Source organism: Melanerpes formicivorus, unplaced genomic scaffold (assembly GCF_026170545.1).
Source record: "Melanerpes formicivorus ecotype bairdi unplaced genomic scaffold, bMelFor1.0.p_v2 SCAF_25, whole genome shotgun sequence".
In the NCBI taxonomy this organism is placed as follows: domain Eukaryota; kingdom Metazoa; phylum Chordata; class Aves; order Piciformes; family Picidae; genus Melanerpes; species Melanerpes formicivorus.
The window spans coordinates 2,588,813-2,606,363 of record NW_027142377.1 but is presented as its reverse complement, the minus strand read 5'-3'; the positions used below and the strand labels follow the sequence as shown (position 1 = coordinate 2,606,363).

Below are 17,551 nucleotides of genomic sequence, written 5' to 3'. Positions count from 1 at the left end.
TACAAACTCCTAAAAATAGGGAAGCCCATAATATACTGAATATGTCACGCCACGCATGCATCTCAAGTTAACTCCTGTGCTCGCAAGCACGAACGTGAGGGTCTCCAGCCTTTTGCTGCCACCCCTCTGTGACACCCCCTGGTTGCGGCAATGCCACGCCAGCTGCTTCTGCTGCCAAGAAAAGCATCCAGCAAAAGGGAACACATGAGTCTGACCACACTGTTGCCAATCTTCACACCAAGCCACAGAAGAAAAGCCTCCAAGTCGTTGTATTTTGAACATAAACGCAGTCGGGGAGTGGCTACTTTGTTTTCTCTTCCCTTTTGGTCACTCAGAATTATGTTTTTTTTTACTTCCTCCCCATGCAGGAAGGCTAAAAATACACTTTTGTCCTTATACAAGGTGTATATGCAGTTATGGGTGTGCTTAAACAAATTACATTCTCCAATAATCCCAACCTTCAGAGGGCTTTGAGCAAACAAGATGCAAAGCAAGGCTCAGCAAGACCACTGCTACCCTTCCCTCATCTTTGTTCCTCAAAGAAGCCCAACCATTTCCATAGGTGGGCAAGTGCTTCAAGGTGAGTCTCTGTAACAGAGGCTTACTGGACAGGGTCTTTTTTCCAAAACCCCTTTCCCAAACTTGACCTGAGAGCTCCAGTTAGCAAATTTCCACCTTTTGTTTTTTTTCCTCCTTCTGCCCTAGATTTTTCATGTGATGAAGCCTTCACAGAATCACAGAAGCTCAGAGGCCGGAAGGGACCTCGAAAGATCACCCAATCCAATCGCCCTGCCAGAGCAGGATCACCTACACCAGATTACACAGGAATGCATCCAGGTGAGTTTTGAGTTTCTCCAGAGGGAGAGACTCCACAACCTCCCTGGGCACCCTGCTCCAGGCCTCTGTCACCCTCACAGTGGAAAAAATCTTTTCCTCATATTTACGTGAAAATTCCTATGCCTCAACGTCTGCCCATTGCCCCTTGTCCGGTCACTGGGCACCACCAAAAACTTCTTCACAAAACACATCAATCAAGTACTGGCAGCAATTCCAGCCTCAATAAACCTTACTCTGGGCTCTGGGTAGAAGTTTCTGAACCAGCTCAAGCATCCCTGGTAAGTCTTTACGTGGGTATTTCATAGGACTCAAGCTTGAAAGTCACTTTAGAAAACCCTTCCTGAAGTTGGAGAATGCACCTTGCTAGCAGCCAACCAAGACAGCAATGAGAAAACAACAGATACAACTGGCACTCCAGATTAATAAAATGCCACATTTAGGAGAAAAGGAGGCCTGGAAATCTTTAAAAATACACCAGGAACTGAGTAGCTCAATTTCCACAGGACCCAAGAGGTTTAGGAGCACAGCGACAAAAGCCTCCCTGCAGATGTTTTGTCCACACGCATGGACACATAAACACTCGCACATCTGTCTACTAAAAGACCAGCCCTATCCAAGCACAAAACCCCTTCCAAACACCATCTTCTAGTTCAAAGCATACTTATGCAGCAGCTTTTTCCACCCCCCTTAGAAAAAACTTTGGATTTCAAGTTTGCTCTGAAAGCAAGGGGCTCTAACGAACATGTTGACACCGCTTCAGCTCCAGCATTGTGAACAGCACCACTCCTATATATATATATACACACACACACAGATACATACTTGAAAGAAAAAAGGCCCCCTGAATTTATGTTGCATATCATTTTCCAGTAAAAGTCAGAGGTCAGAAGGTTACCAGTTTCTGCCTCAGCTCTGCAACAGTTTACTATTCCAGGCCCCATTTTTTACTAGCCTATAGTTGCGATGAAGTCAGCAACTTTCCTTTAAACGACAGTGTCTCAAACACTTAAAATTCTATCAAGAGATGTTGCTCGCCGTCTACGTTAGGTCCACACGTATAAAAGAATTAAAATATACTGGTTTACTTTAAAAAACTCATCTTGTTAAATGCAGACTTTGCAATGCTAATCAGTACTGTTCAACCTCTTTCTTTTTTTTTTTGGAAACACAATTCCTTTGTTGTCTAACAGCACTTGAATGAAACATGATCATAAACCCAGATTTTAAAGTATATACCTATTGCAAGTTCAGAGTCAACTTCAATAAAGCGCTGCCTTTTATATTCAGATTAAGGATCCTTTTTAAATTTTAATTGCATTAAATTAACACTAAATCCACTGCAGTTGGTCCCTTCAGAAAAAGCGTGAAGTATTTAAGCGGCCCCCCAAAATTTCAGCTTTTGAGACTTCCGAGCTGCTGAAGACGACACTAATTACGTGTAGGATGTCCCACTGCCATTGCGCCAAGCTCGTTTCATACTCATCCTGCTACATCAGTTACTCTGTTTGGCTTGGCACTCACTCAAAACATTTTTGCATTCAAGTAAACTGGAATTCAGTTAAAAAAAGGGGCGGTGGGGGGGGGGAGGGGGGGGGAAGAGAGAAAAAGGGAAAATAAAAGCATTGCTCAAGACTTCCTGAAATGGGCCAGCTAACATCTCTTCTTTGTATGCAGGGGAGTTGTGATGGGGTCTTTGAAAGATTAGCATGCATTTCTGCAACCTTAATTACATTTTGCTTTTGAAGATTTCATCTTTTAACCCATCTGAGCGAAGTAAAGAAATAAAATAAATCTTCTCATTGCTTATTTTTATTAAGCGTGCTGCAAATTTGGTACATATGTTGCTCTAATGTGTGCCTGCTGGCAGGGTCGAAGAAGGAATAAAGATGCCAATCCTTTTACTAGGAGGAGGTAGGGGGAAAAAAAATAAAGTGTCAAAAAGGAAAAAAAAACAAAAAGAAGAGAAGGAAGAGAGACCTTTCTCAGAACAAACCCCCCCCCCCCGCCCAGTACTTGAGCATATTTCAATATTGCAAAGAGCGTTAACCAGGCCCCAACTGCATCAAGAGAGTGTGAAGGCTCCATTCCTACCTTGTTCACTGCTGTTGTCCCCACTGTGCGATGTGTGTCCTCCGCTGGAGGGCCCGGGGGTTCCCCCGGAACGCGTTGATGCCGTATCATCGTGGTCTCTGTTCCAGGAGGGCTATGGGGCCAAACAAAAAAAAATTAATTTAAAAACTTAGAACCTGAGAAGGGGAAGAAGAGCCCCAGTTCATGTGCTCCTGGGGAAGTGGTACCCATGCCCAAACCCACGGGAAAGAGCTGGCAAATCCATCCCCCAAATTACTCCCCCTTTCCAGAGGGTCAGACTGCCACTCCCCAACAAAAAACCAAACAACAACATGGAATATGTTTACCATCTAAATAATCCCAAGCTTTATTACCATAGGAAACAGAAACATTGCTGTGCAAGGCATGGGGAGAAGAAGAAGAGCCAGAGAGTGAATCGCTGGCACTGGGCTCCAACTGTATTTTTAGCCTCCACAAACCCTCTGGCGGAACAGCCTGCGAAGTCCACACAGGCAAAATGAGAGCAGTGGTCGAGAGCTGCACCATTTATATAGGGCCTCCCAGTCCTCCTACAAGGCCAACATGGAAGAGTTTAAAGACTTTGCTGGCAATTAGGCTTGGGTCCATAATAGCCAGGATGTGTCAGCTGTTTGCCGGATGGTATACGGCAAATGGACCAGGCACGGGGACAAAAAAGAGATGAGAATAACAATGGCTTCACATAGGCTGTGTACACTCAGCCCCATGCAGAGCCTCCTTGTACTACTGAACAGAAAACAGATGTTGCTTCTTATCACTGGGTGCATTTGAAAGTAACATTCAGATAGGAAAAATTGGCCGTAAATTAAATTCTTAGGGAAAACAATCGTGGCAACACTCCTCCCAAGTCTCCCTTTATCACCAGAGAAGATTTTAATTAGCTTTTAGTACTAGCTTTTAAAAAAAACATCACAGAGACACGCTGGTCATCTTGCATAGCCTTCTGTGCATAATTGAATAGGTTCTTCTTCACCATCAAGCAATATTGCCCGCTGGAAATCATTGCCAAGAAGAAACCCCTCGCGTTTTACAACCTGCGCACCTAAGTCTCTTGGATCTAAACCCACACCACAGTATGAGCAGAGTCTGAACTACTATTGAAAGTGGACTGATATTGCCATTTTTCTAATAAATCTACCTATAGGCTAAATGGTAGCTATTTAATACTGTATTCACGTAGAGCTGAATGCAATTTAAGGTGATCCAGACAAACTTTAAACACACACATATACAGAGAAGGAAAATTAGACACACAAAAATAAAGGAGTCCAATTTGAGACAGAAGATAAAGAAGATTAGAAAAACATCTCAACTTTTCCCAGCAAAATCTCTCTTCCATCTTTTTATAATCCCAGTTACAGAAGTGATACAGGATTACAATTAAAGAAAGCAAGGCCCATGAATATTTTAAATCAATTATTATGCATATGCCTTACAATAAATAAATAAAATAAAATAAAAAGTGCTAATTGATCTGGTGATCCTGTGATTGAAAGAATGATGTGTGAACTCTGAAAGAAATGCCTTTTTTTTTTTAACTAAATACTCATTCTCTGGCATACCAAAAGAATGCTGTAAGAGGTAATCTGGAACACATGCTCAGAATGCAAACAGTTAATGCATAAATTTTCAGTTTGTACAACTGCAGCTTTAAAAGAGGGACTTGTTTATTCAGAGCTCTGCAGAAAGAATGGTACAGCACCCAGGGGACAGACAATGCCAAGCACAAAGCCCTGGTGCCTCAACATGTAAAAGGATGTTTTTCTATGTGCTACAAATCCCACTTGAAAATATAATTAGAAGGAGAAAATGGCAAACTATTGCATTAACTGTAATTGAACAAAAGACCAGCAAGGCATGTGGGAGGTTGCAGGAACCCGTGGGAGTTCCAGGATGCATCAGATCCTAGGAGTGACATCTCCAGGGCACTCTCATTCTATTTATGTTGTCCCTCACTACTATTGTTGACTAGTGAGCTGACTTGTAATTAATAGAAAAGCTGCAGATAACAAGGTAAAATATAAAGCATTGCACTAACCTCCACAGAAATGTTTATTAATCTGATTAAGAATACAACTCCAAAGGCGAGGGGAGTGTGGAAGGGAGGGGGGCAGGAAAGAAGAGGCTCTGGACTGAAGAATTATACCGTGTTGTGCAGGAAACGGCCCTCCTTTATGCAACAACAGACTTGATATATTCACTATCTTTTAATGAGCTCCCCTGATTTATTCAGCTCTGTTCGGTTCCCTCCCCCACTTTTCTACTGTGCGGGATGTAGATTAATTCAATGCTTAATTGTTTAGTAAATTCAATTTTCCACATTCTATTCTGCATAGCTTTAGCTAAGGTTCTTAAATCTTCAGCAGCGAGCCCTGAGCCCAGTGTTTGTGATCTGTGCCTACCTTTTTTCATCACCATTTTTCTTCCTCCACCACTTAATTCACCATGAAAAGATTTTCCTTGCTGGAAAGTCTGATTCTGCTATGATCTGTGAGGCATTCCAATTCATTGCATTTTCATTGTGTTGGGTCTTAGATGCTGGGCTCCTCTTTTCTCACAGCTATCACCACATTATACAGGCACTCATGCAAGAGATGTTGGATTCCACCTCAGTTTATCAAAATTTTGTGCATCCTAGATGTTTACATTGCTGCATTCAGGAGCAGGAGTTAATATTTTCCACCTAATCTCACTTTTATTAAGCTATTATTTTTATGGCCTGTTAAAAACGAATCTGCTCAGGATACCACTAACTTTTTTTTTTTCCCCTCCTCCTTCCTTTCCTGGCTGCCTCCATCTATTAGCATTTCAAAAGTATTTGTATTTAACTAAGCATCTCAAGTCTTAAGAGACTAGGAATTACATCTTTAGTCAGTTTATTAAACATGATGAAAGATTAGCTATCAAAGTTCGTATGCAAATTCTTCAGAGATAACCGCGTTGAAAGCCGCATTATTTTTTAAACAGACAATACTCAGAGCCCTGGTTCCAAAAACATCTCTCTCCACCAAGAGAAGACAGATCCAAAGCACAAGCCCAAGTGTAATTTTTCCTCTCCTGACTATTTCAGCTAAGTTTCCCCCCCGTCCACAAAAGCAAAGGGCCAAGTACAACATTAATCTCATCTCCTTTTCCTCTTTTTTTTTTTGTTTTAATCTTCCAAAGAACTTAAGACAACAAAATCTCTACACTAACTTGCAAACTCGCCATCCTCCGAGTAATTTTACATTCAATTGTTTCTGACAGGGATATGCCAAATATTATTATTTTTCACACCATGAACCACCTCCTTCTCTTGCAGAAGTATTTCCAGCACTAGTTACAGAGTAAACTCTGACAGTAGTCATGACAATCTATTTCTCCACAGAAATAGAAGAGCCTCATTTATTTCTCTTCTCCAAGAAGTTGTGGTTTATCACTTGACAGGGCTCCTTAGCCACGATAGTGATTTTTTTAGTTCACTTTCCAAAGGCTGCCATAGGCAGGAATGAATTCCACATCACCTTCTACAGGGGAATTCTGCTTTCCTGCTGATCTTGGGAGCAGAGAGGGAAATAAGACGACTTGCTCCCCCCATTTCTGCAAATGAGCAATGCCCCTTGAAAAAAAACACCTGGCTCCTGGGCTAAAGCCTGTGACCCAAGCTCACCCAGTGCTGAATAATATGAGATGAGCCATAGGACCTCTGTGCCTCAGTTTCTGCTCACGGGGGGGGTGGGGGTGGGGCAAGGATGGGAAAGGGACAACAACAATAATAAAGAAAAAAAACTATAAAAAAAAAAGGGGGGGGGGGGGGGGGCAGGGGAAGGGAGGGCTGCACTTTCCTACAGCATGGATATTGTTGGGGGATCAAATTAATTAGCAACTGTAAAACATGTTGAGTTCTTCCAAAGGGAGACTTTAGAGAAGTGCAAAGTAATATAAATTAATCACTCCATTACATAGGCTGGCTCATTCCAGAGGAGGGTTTCAGCCACGTGGTTGTGACAAGAGTGTGTAAGGATAATGGCCCATTATGATTTGGGCTTATACATTAGTCACCATTTAGCTGAGAAGGGACACTGTGGTATGGACTAGAACTTGCAGATAATCCTTTTTTCAGTAGCTTTTATCTTTGTCTTCCAAGCTCACCCCTGCCCATCGTGCAACTGAAACTTTCAGACTGAACCTTTGCAAACTCGAGAACGCGGGATTAAGAAAACCCAACCAACCAAACAAGAAGAGGCCAGCAAAACCAAGAAGTGGCAAGCAAAAAAATCATTTTGGGATTTCAAGGCTAGGCTGTAAATTCCCATAATTTAAGATGGTTTTGCACCTCTGCCTTTCTTCTTTGTGGAGAGTTTCCAGAGCCAAAAGCGTAGTCTGGCTAGCGACTGATTGGAGTCCCGGCTGTATGGTTGACTTAAAAGGGGATTCAGGTGCCCTAATGCTGCACCACTTTAAGGGCAAAAGACCTTCTTCTACAAGAGATGTTTTCTCTTATCCCATGGCATTTGAAATGCATTTCCTGGCTTTTGTTTTGGTTCTGAAGCTTGTTGAGTACTCGGATACAAAAAGGGGTTAAAAGAAAAAGAAGAAGAAGAATGAAAGGAAGCCACAAAAATGTTTGTGTATTTAAAGGATTGCAGAAGCACCAATCACCTCCCATGACCATTAACCAGGTGCTTCATTCACTTGGGGGATGCACTGAGCTGAAAAGCACAAGCCTCAGCAGGTACCAGTGCATCAAAGGGAGGACCACATTTGGTGAGGCCTCCGAAGCACTTACTGACTTGGGTCACGGTGAATCTCAAAGCCTTAATAAACAAACCAAGGCAACAACAAAAAACAACCCACAGACAAAATTATTTGGTTAATGGCTAAATTGGAGAGTCAATATAAATAGCATTACCTACACTTATGACTGCAATCCAACAATAGCTGGGCTCTAAGTCAAGTTAACACTAATGCACAGTGGGGAAAACCATTGCCTTCTGCTTAAAGAATAAAATGGAATTTTGGTTTTGAGCACCATGTGTAAGGGAAAAAGAAAAAAAAAGTAGTGCTGGCCAAGGAATAAAAGGCTTGAGCATAAGTACATAAATAAAAGAAATCATTTTCTATTATAGGTGATAAAAACTGTACTCAGCATCTTTTGATATATCTCTTCTCAAAAGTTTTGTGAGCACAGCCCTCTTGTGGGCTCATTTGTGTTTGTGGAACAACTGGAGACAGGGAATAGCTAATTTCTTTACCTGTTGGATGAACCTCCTCTCCTCCAGGCTACCAAAGCACTGGCTGCAGGTATATAATCACTCATCCCCTCACCCTGGAGGGACTGAGCTGCTGCCAGCAATTTGTCAATGTAATTTTGGCCTTACTGTTCTCCTTCTGAAGTTTTATCTTATTTTCTTTTCCTAAATTAAATGCTTATTCATTAGGAAAAAAAGTATTATGTTCAGAACGTTCCTCAGATTTTTCTTAACTCCTACTTTTTATAAACCTCCCCCCTCTCCCCTTGAGGGTTGGGAGCCACCACATTAGGAAATACTTGTACTCTCTACAGGCTAGAACTTGAAGTGAAAAAGGGGTTGCTTCATAAAGTCATCGCATCCACCTCCTACAAACTTAACCAGTCTATTTAGCAAGGCTTTGCTGTTTGCATAGTTAATCCTGGCTGCTAGCTTCACTGATGTCCCCAGCCTCACTTGGGCAAAACATGCAATACCACTGCTCGATACCTTAAGCGTATCATCCATAGTACCACTGCTGAAGCTAGAGCTACATGATAGAGGAACCTGGTGTTCACAATCCACTTTACTTCTGGAGGGCATGGCTAGTAAGAATCCTCAAGTAGCCTGGTTCCCATCCAGCATAAAAGTTTTTGAATTCCCTCTTGGAAATAAAACCTTGACAAATGCACATTGCTAGGAAAGACTAAGAATATCTTTAGATAATACTAAAAATATAATGCCAGGTATTTCCCAGAGTCCACACACATACATTGTTTATGCCAATCTCCATCAAGCACAGACTTTTGAGGACCATGAAATCCATTTTCTGAGAGGACCCACTCATGGCTTTGCCATCCGAATTATCGCCCTGTGAGGCTCGCTAACTTCTAGTATCCAGCAGTAACTCCCACCCCCCAGCCCACCAAAGCCAAGTGGGGACATCACGTGCAACACAACAAAACCCACAGGGGCTAGGAATAAATAATACCTGCAGGAACCTTAAAATGCTGCAGAAAAGATGCTTGTTAACACCAGCAATTCTTCCATAATCTGCTTCATGTAACTTTGAGTCAGAGGAGAATTATTTTTAGTAGAACAACAGCAACGGCACAAACATCAGGTTGGAATGGAAAAGAGGTTCTCTAAGGCTCCAGAAATAAGGTTGTTGAAACGACAGACAGGCGATAACTCCTCCTGCAACAAGGGCAACTCGTGCACAGATGGAAACCTTTGCAGCGTTAGCGGCGGCAGAGCCCCGACAAACGATAAAAGCAGAAGAAATTCTGCGTGGAAGTCTCAGCTCTGACCTGGATTCCCTCCCTAGCCCCAGAAAAGTCGTCAGCTTTCTATCTTTAGTTTCCCCTTCTTTCAAACGAGGGTAAGACTCTTCTCTGACTCTTTGCAGCCACACAGGAGAAAGAAGATACAAGCTGTCTTGATACATGCAACACAGGCTGGTTTCGAGACAACAGATACAAGGAAATGAGAGCAGCTATGAAAGCCAATACCAGAGAGGACAGAAAACTGGGAATAAACAGGATTTTTGTCACTGACTTTCACGAGACCAGGATTTCACCTGAAGGCACCAGAGGCACAAGTAGCACTGCACTGTGCAAAGATCATCCAACCAACATCCACCACACAGTGTGAGCTTTTTCAATTAGCCCTGCTACCACAAGTCACTGTGGAACCTACTAAGGTCCAGAGAAGGAGCCAACACCTTCAGGCAGTTATGACAGCAGCTGCATACTCATGTAGGTATCCCTACCACTACAGAGTTTTCTATGGCCTCCATACCACAGAATCATAAAATTGTTTTGGTTGGAAAAGACCCTTAAGATCATCGAGTCCAACTGTTATCTAACTTTACCAAGGCTGGGGCTAAACCATGTTTCTCAGCACCACAGTTCTGCCTCATTTAAACACCTCCATGGACGGGGATTCAACCACCTCCCTGAGGAGCTTGTTCCAGGGTTCAAAAACCCATTCAGGCAAGAAGTTTCTTCTAATATCCAATCTAAACCTCCCCTGGTGGAGGCCATTTCTTCATACCCTCAGAGCATGGAGGAGAAGAGGATATGGCAGGGAGAGGAGAGGAAAAGGCCCGAGAGTCCTGAACAGGCTGTCTGGAAAAGAAAACACGAGCGCAAAAGGACAGGGTGATAGCGCTTTCCAAAGGAAAAAGAATAATTAGAAGCAGTGAGCACAAACCACAAAAAAAAAAATAAAGGAGAATGAAATGGAGATCATCAGACTGGGTGGGACATAAAGACCAAAAGGAAGGGGAAAAACCACAGCTCTTCTCTTTCAGGAGGCACCAAAGCCCTGTCAGTTCTACAGGGGCAAGCCTTTTGGAAAAAAAAAACACTTGTGTTTGTGTGCATATGGGGGTTGGGGGGAATGTTCATAGCTACACACAGACCCCTCAAGCTTGGGCTTGAAACACAGTCCCACCCCCTTCTGCACATGCTGAAATTAAACCCACTGTGCTTAGGGAACCATCTCCAAAGTCCCTCTGGGGGAGGGCGACAATGTAAGTAGACAGCTTTTCTTTCTGAGAGAAGCCTCCAAAGCAAAGCCACTCAACAAAAACCATCTCTGGCAACAACAAACTTATTTTGGGCATTTAGACCCTTCAGGTTTTCCCTTTTTTTTTTTTTTTTCTCTTCTTTTGCTCTGCTAGTTGCTGCACTTAGTAGCTGGGATAGCAACCCATGAAGCCTGAGCTGCAGCAACCACAGTGTGCATTACATTTGCTTGATCTTACTCCATTCCTCCTGGTGTGGTTTTTTTTTTCAATCTCAGCTCAACAGTAAACACTGGCTGCCCAGCCAGGTTAACTGAGCCAGCTGATGGTGATGCAGGGCTTTTGTCTCCCACACAACAAACATTGACTAGTACTTTCTATTTAGAGCAACCCCACATTGTAAACCTGTCTCCTCCCTTTGATAAGAGCCCTATCGCTAGATAGCGTTAATCCCCATCCCTTTCCCCACACAAGGAAACACAGCTTCGCGGTCAGGGTAGATAAAGTCACTGCTCCCTGTAGATTTTTTTTTCCCCCCTTCTTTTTTTTCCTTTTTCTTTTTTTTTTTTTTTTTAAGGCTAATATCATGCAGAAATGTGCAGAAAGTTGGAGCCCCCAAATGACATCGCTACCTCATGAACGCTGATGTGCAAGGATTCGAGGTGCGTTAAGTCCTCCTCGGCTACTACTGAATTTAATAGGACTAGAGCATTTTCTGTGTTTTTCTAGACCAGGAAAAAGGCCTTCAGAGACAAATAAGTGTTTCCTGTTCAATATTTCATGTAATGATTCCTCCAAAGGTGTAAACAGGAAAAATGCCTCGCCACTTAGCCAGAAAACGAGCGTCTGCTATCCCTTGCTTTTATTGCATTTACGTGTTAAAAGTCATTTAGAAGGGGATCTGCCAGATGCCCAGGTCTGACTGAGACAGCACAGGCTGTCAGATGGCTGGCTGAGGTCCCGAACCTGACCTGCCTGGGCAGATTTAAAGCAAGAAGGAACCCTCAACCTCTCCCACTCCTCTCCCTTCTCCCCTGCCAGGGGGCCCAGCAGGCAGCCTCATCTGGAGTCGGTGTTTCAGAGACACACTGAACATCTGGGCTCAGCCAGAGAAGGTTTACTTACAGTAAAAGCCACATCTCAAAGCCTTTGCCTCACAGATATTTTGGGGGTGGTATCCTTGAGGAAGGGAAAAAAATTAACCCATCGGGGCACCTGGTGGAAATTCTTTTAACGTGCACTTCAATGCTCTGACTTCCAGCATCTCATCAAGCCAGCCAGAGCTTGTTGGAGAGGATAAGGTGCAAAGACAGCCCTCACTCCGCAAGAGCCAGGCTTCACCTCCACTCCATCACAAGCTAAACCACCCAGCCTACGTCACAGCTCTCCAGCCACTCTTTTTAGCTAACTGACAACAATCAGGTCTCTTTAGCTGACAGCAGCCAAGTTGGGCACACTGTTTGTTAGCGGTCTTCAAGGGCCTGCTGCTCACCCCGCGGTGCTGTTCAACCCTCAGATTAAATTGCAGCCTAACGAGCTTCGCTCCGGCTACACCTCTGTGCCTGAATGGATGTGGTACCTGCTAAGGCTGTGCTGGGTATAAAACCTGTTCCTGATTATAAAACGTTTGCTTAATCTCCAGGGCGCCGCCTTGTTTTTTAAGGCTCTCTGCAAGTCACGCACTCCCGGTACGTGCTGCCCGTTATCTCCAGAAGGCTTAAAACTGGAATCCCTGTGATTCACATTTTCCAACGCTCATGGCCAAACCCTTCGGCTCCTCCACTTTCTACCATTTCACAACAGGCCAAATCTGCAGCGAGGCAGAAGCGGCCAAGCGCTCCGGCTCTGCGAGTCATATGCCAGCAAGTTGGTGGCCACAAAACACGCCAAGCCCAGGCGGTGGAAGCCAGAAATCGGTGAGCTTCGGGGGTGGCTCACCATGCTGAGGCAGCCGTGGCTCCCCGACGTCTCCACCCGCTCATTGAGGGATGGCTTGGAAGCACGGCTGGCTGCCAGAGTCACCCAAAAAAGTTGGGCTGAGAGGTCTGTGTGGCCTCCCAGAGAGGTTTTGGAGTACCCAGTGGTGCTTGTAGCAGTGTAGGGATCATGGCATGGCCTCACATAGACCCATGCCTTGGGACAGGCAGAACAGCCACCACCCCATAAATGTTTCCAGTCAACCCCACTGCACTGCAGAAGTTACTGGCAGCACTGCTACTTACTCCATACAGTGTTTATTCCCCCCCCCCCCCCCCAAACATGTTTTAAAAGTGGCAGTTATGCAAAAGGTAGCAGACAGGGCCAAAACCAAAGCACACAGCCACCAAAAGCAAACTTCACTGTCAGCTTTTCAACTCAGTGGTTCTCCACGACACCAAACAGAGATGTTTTGCTTTCTTTACACTACTTTCCTTAAGCTATCCACAGAGTGAAAGAATTAATCTTTTCCTCCATATCACTTCTTATATAGCTGTTCTACCTTGCTATTACTATGTTACCCATAAATTAAGGCATCAGCCCTACCTGATGAGAAGGGAGAAGGAGTAAAAAAAATCTCAGCTCACCAGCTACTAATTGTCTAGCCTCAAACCCTCAGCAACAGGTATCTCCTCACTCCTGCCTCATGTTACCAGCAGAGTGGGATTCCCCATCCCTGTCCTGCCAGCATGGCTCTATGAGTTCTCTCCCAAAGGATCTCTCAAACACTCAGTCAAAACCAGGGACCAAGCCCCATTTTGACACAAAAGCATGCATTTAAGAACAAAATGAATCCTCCCTGCCCATACTGGCTGTGTGCATACCCTCTCTTTGGCTTTAAGGAGAAATAATAATTAGAAATAAATCCCTCACAAGGGTTATACCAATGCAACAGGATGCATTTGTACATGTCGTACTTTTTCTACAAAGCCCTGACACAAAGCACTGCTATGGGCCTCATGGACGTGGGAAAAGCAGGATGATGCTCCCCTACTTAAGTGGAAGCCACGCTAATAAAACTGGTTTGCACAACAGGGAGGAGAGGCAGGAGCCTTCTGGGGTAACACAGCTGCAAAATCTGCTGGGCAGAGAGGTGAAAAGGAGGAAATGGTTTGAGCGTGGTAGCCACACTGCCTCTAGCTACATGGGTGCTGTGCTCCAGGCACCTCTTTCTGAGCAGCTGTGCAAAGACCCTGCACCTCTTCCCAAGCATTCCTGCAAAGAGTGGGAATCACTGGGAACCAATTCATCTGCATGCCTGAAAGGCTCCCGTCTTCATGACAGTCACCCTCCTTCCGCTGTGATACCCCAGCAGCATCATTCAGCTGCGGAGACCCTGTTGGTGCCCAAGAACTGCCAAGAACTGCCCAAATGTAAAAGCCCATGTGAACAAGGAGAAAGCCAAGTCATGACTTCAGACAACCTCCTAATGACACATCGGTACCCATCATTGAAACAGAGCCATGTCTGGGATGCAGCAGAGCTATTCCTCCATAATGCTTGCACAACAGTAGGCAAGCTGTCTTCATTACAAGACACAGAGACACTCCTCTCCTAAAAACATCCATCCAATCCTGCCGACGCAAGGTACCTTCTTGGTGCAAGGGCGAGTGGAGGCCAAGGCCACCATGGCATAGTGCATCCTTGTGCCTGCACCCCAAGGAGCAGCGACTCTAGGGTAAAATCAAAGTGCCACCTACTGAATCTACAGTATCTGTGTCCTTCCAGGAGGGTTTCTGGCCAGGGGCTGGTCACAGTTAACGCTTAGCCAAGTTTCTTCAAGCAGTCACTCTGCATGCAAAAGCACACACCTCAGGTGGCTGTCAAGCATCACCAAGCAGGAGAAATATAACCCAAGGCTAGAGCCATCTCTGAACGTCCCACCCCAACATGATGGGTAGGATGTGGACAGCCAAATGAAGGGTCAAAACTTTCAAGTCTATGGATAAAGCAGAGCTTGCGCTGACAAAGCTCACCCCAGTGAAGCGCAGGGTAGAATGCTGATGACACAAACCACCTTGTGTGCCAGACTTCAGACATTCATTTCTACCATTTCTGCTTGACACAGATGGCCATAGCCCTGCACTCCAGCAAACAGGGCAGACAAAGCCACTGAGTTTCTCATCTGCTTTTCCCCTCTTCTCCCAAGAGATACACAGCCTTAAATGGAGCTATTTAAAGCCAATGTTAAAAATGCCAGCAACAACCTGACCTTCTCGGTAACAACCAAATCGAACCAAAACCTAAAGACCACACCAATGAAGAGAAAATTGCAAGGCAAAGCTTTCCTCCATTGAAAGTGTGCCAGCTGTGAGAACCTTAGATTACATTGATGCAGCTTTCCAAATTTTAAATACAATAATTTTCTGTATTAAGGGCCCAGTAATGCTAATGGAGGCATAATTAAGCATTGATGCCATGCCCATACGAGAGAAGCTTGAAAAACTTAAATAAACTGTGAATGGCAGGATTAATACCACAGCTTTTCATTTGGTACAGCTGTTTGAATACAGTATACTGCCTGTGATGGCATCATCTGTTGCTGTACTCTTACTCAGGATTTCTGAAGTTAAAACAGGCAGTTCTCTTAAGCAAATGAAGAATTACCCCTCTCAGTGTTAGCCTGTTTATTTCAGCAGGGAGGGTCTGGATGCGTATTTGCTTTGTATTAAAATAAATAAATACTAATAAAAGGAAAAGCCAAACTGCAACCAAAATTATCTGGCCAAGTTCAAAAAGCCTGCTGACACTAATAAGAGAATTTTAATTTACTGTGATGGCCCTTCAGAATGGAGGAGTAAGTAATGCAGTCCTGGAGAGATCATCTGGCCAAGTGGGAATATCATATACATGCCTGGAGAGTCCTTTAAAAGAAAAAATAGCTCACCTCGGCCCTGACTGAAGAGGAAAGACAATACTTTGGTGAAATAGAATTCTGTATTTCTAGGAAAGGCTCCAATAGCAAATTGCTTACTAATGCAAGAAGCCTTGCAAGTTTTATGATGAATGGAACGGGCGATGGCAGGAGTGTGAGACGGCGCAGGATTTGCACACATGGCTTAGCCAGTAAAAAGTAAATAAATAGGTTACTTATAAGCTCTAGAAGACACCTGAAAATACCCCTAAGAAAAACCCAAGCTCAGTGAACTTCAAACCAGAAGATAAAACAGCATCCAAATCTATCTGGCCAGTATTTTTTTTTTTCCCACCAGGGAAATGAGTTCTCCTACGAGTCCGTTCTCAACCCTTTGTTTCATGGCTGGAAATTATCAGCTGAAGAGAACTTATCTAGATTTCCTCACTGCCTTTAAAAACTTGGTTATCAGTGGACGTGGAAAAATCTATCTGTGCAGGGAGTGTGTCAGGACAGTAAACCACCAACACAAAATAAAATGCTCCTAAGAAGAAGGATTGAATGCCATATTCACCTAGGAAATACAACCCCCAAACTACAAGCCCCACCCTAGATAGGGTGCAGACAGCTCTTCCCCTGCCTCACAGCCCAACTGAGCCTTTCTCCATGCCTGGCATGGTAAAACGTTCCAATGTTTTTTGCCCCACGCAGGGCTAAGAGAAGTATTGTTCTTGAGCTGCAGGAGCGAGGGCAAGAGGAGGATGCAGAGCCCTGATCAGGGCAATGAGGAAGAGCAGCAGTGAAGTGCTGCTACGGAGATGAATGTGCCTAATGAAAAGCTTACCTAAAGCTCGCGGGGAGCCAGCACCCAGCCGGCAGGACCTCTCCAGAGCGGCGGGCACAAGGCCGCCAGGACGCTGGGGAAAGACGAATTAACTAAAAGTTAATGTGGATGTTCTCATTCAAAAGAAAAGTGGCCTACTCCAAAGGGGATTAGGCTAAAGTGAACTAAGGCCACTTTACTTCTGAATGAGAGCATCCACACAATAGTGCAATGCACTTTAACTAATGCACTTTAATTTTACACCCAATCAATTTGTCTTACCTCTCCTGAGCGTCCTTATGTGGACAAACCCAGAGATTCATCGAGTTTTGAGGCCAGGCAGGAACCATTAGCTCAACCCATCTCACTCCCCGCATGTTTTGGGCTACTGCCATTCACAGTTATCCCTTTATTGATCACCAAAACTCATGGATGACTAACGTATCACTTCTGATGGGATGGGGGGGGGGGGGGGGGGGACGGGACAGGACACGGGCGGAAGAGGGAAGAGCATAAAATAATGTTTCTTCCACAGGGTACCTCGCCTGGATTTGAAGATGTTTACAAAACAAGAAGCCACTTGCAAAACAAGAAGCCACCATGATTTTCAGTGGCCTGTCCCACCACCAGCAAGAGAACAGCCAAATTTTGGGCACAAATGCAGTCCTTTCCATCTTTCCTTCCCTATGCTCTGCAAATTAGCAAGGAAATGGCAGGCTCGGTATCGTTGTCTTTAAATATCTATCTATCTTTTTTTTTTTAATTGCAGTCTCTTCACACCTGGGACACACTCAGGTTTGTTTTTAATTCACCTCACCAACACTTACATTCTCAACATTTGCCCAAATATCTACTGATGAATCTCAAATCCTCTCTTCCAAAATCCAGTAACCCCTAGAAACCACTCACCACTTGCCCTACTGACTTTGTACATGCAATGACCCACATGAACCTGAAATCTCTCAACTCTTGGATATATACACCTGAAAAGGAATAAATGAAGCCACAACAGCAACCACCAGCAAAGCAATTCAAACAGTCTAGCCTGTGAAAGTGATGGGGATCCCCTGTGCCATCAGCATCCCTCACTAAGAGAAGCCACCGCAAATAGGGCTGATGATCTCCAGGGGTCAAAACCAAATCTAAAAAAGGATCCTGAGGACATCAGCCTGAAGAGATACTGCTCTCACCTATGCTTGGAGACTGGGTTA

At 44.3% G+C, this 17,551-nt stretch overlaps 1 protein-coding gene across 2 annotated transcripts in view; it reads right to left on the bottom strand.

Annotated features, from left to right (window-relative positions):
- The window catches only part of MEIS1 (Meis homeobox 1), a 134,229-nt gene that overhangs the window by 101,857 nt on the left and 14,821 nt on the right, over positions 1-17,551 (bottom strand). For both annotated transcript variants that reach the window (XM_068153076.1, XM_068153075.1), the window contains exon 7: positions 2,929-3,040. In XM_068153076.1, the coding sequence (XP_068009177.1) occupies positions 2,929-3,040 (112 nt within the window). The remainder of the gene's footprint in view (positions 1-2,928; positions 3,041-17,551) is intronic.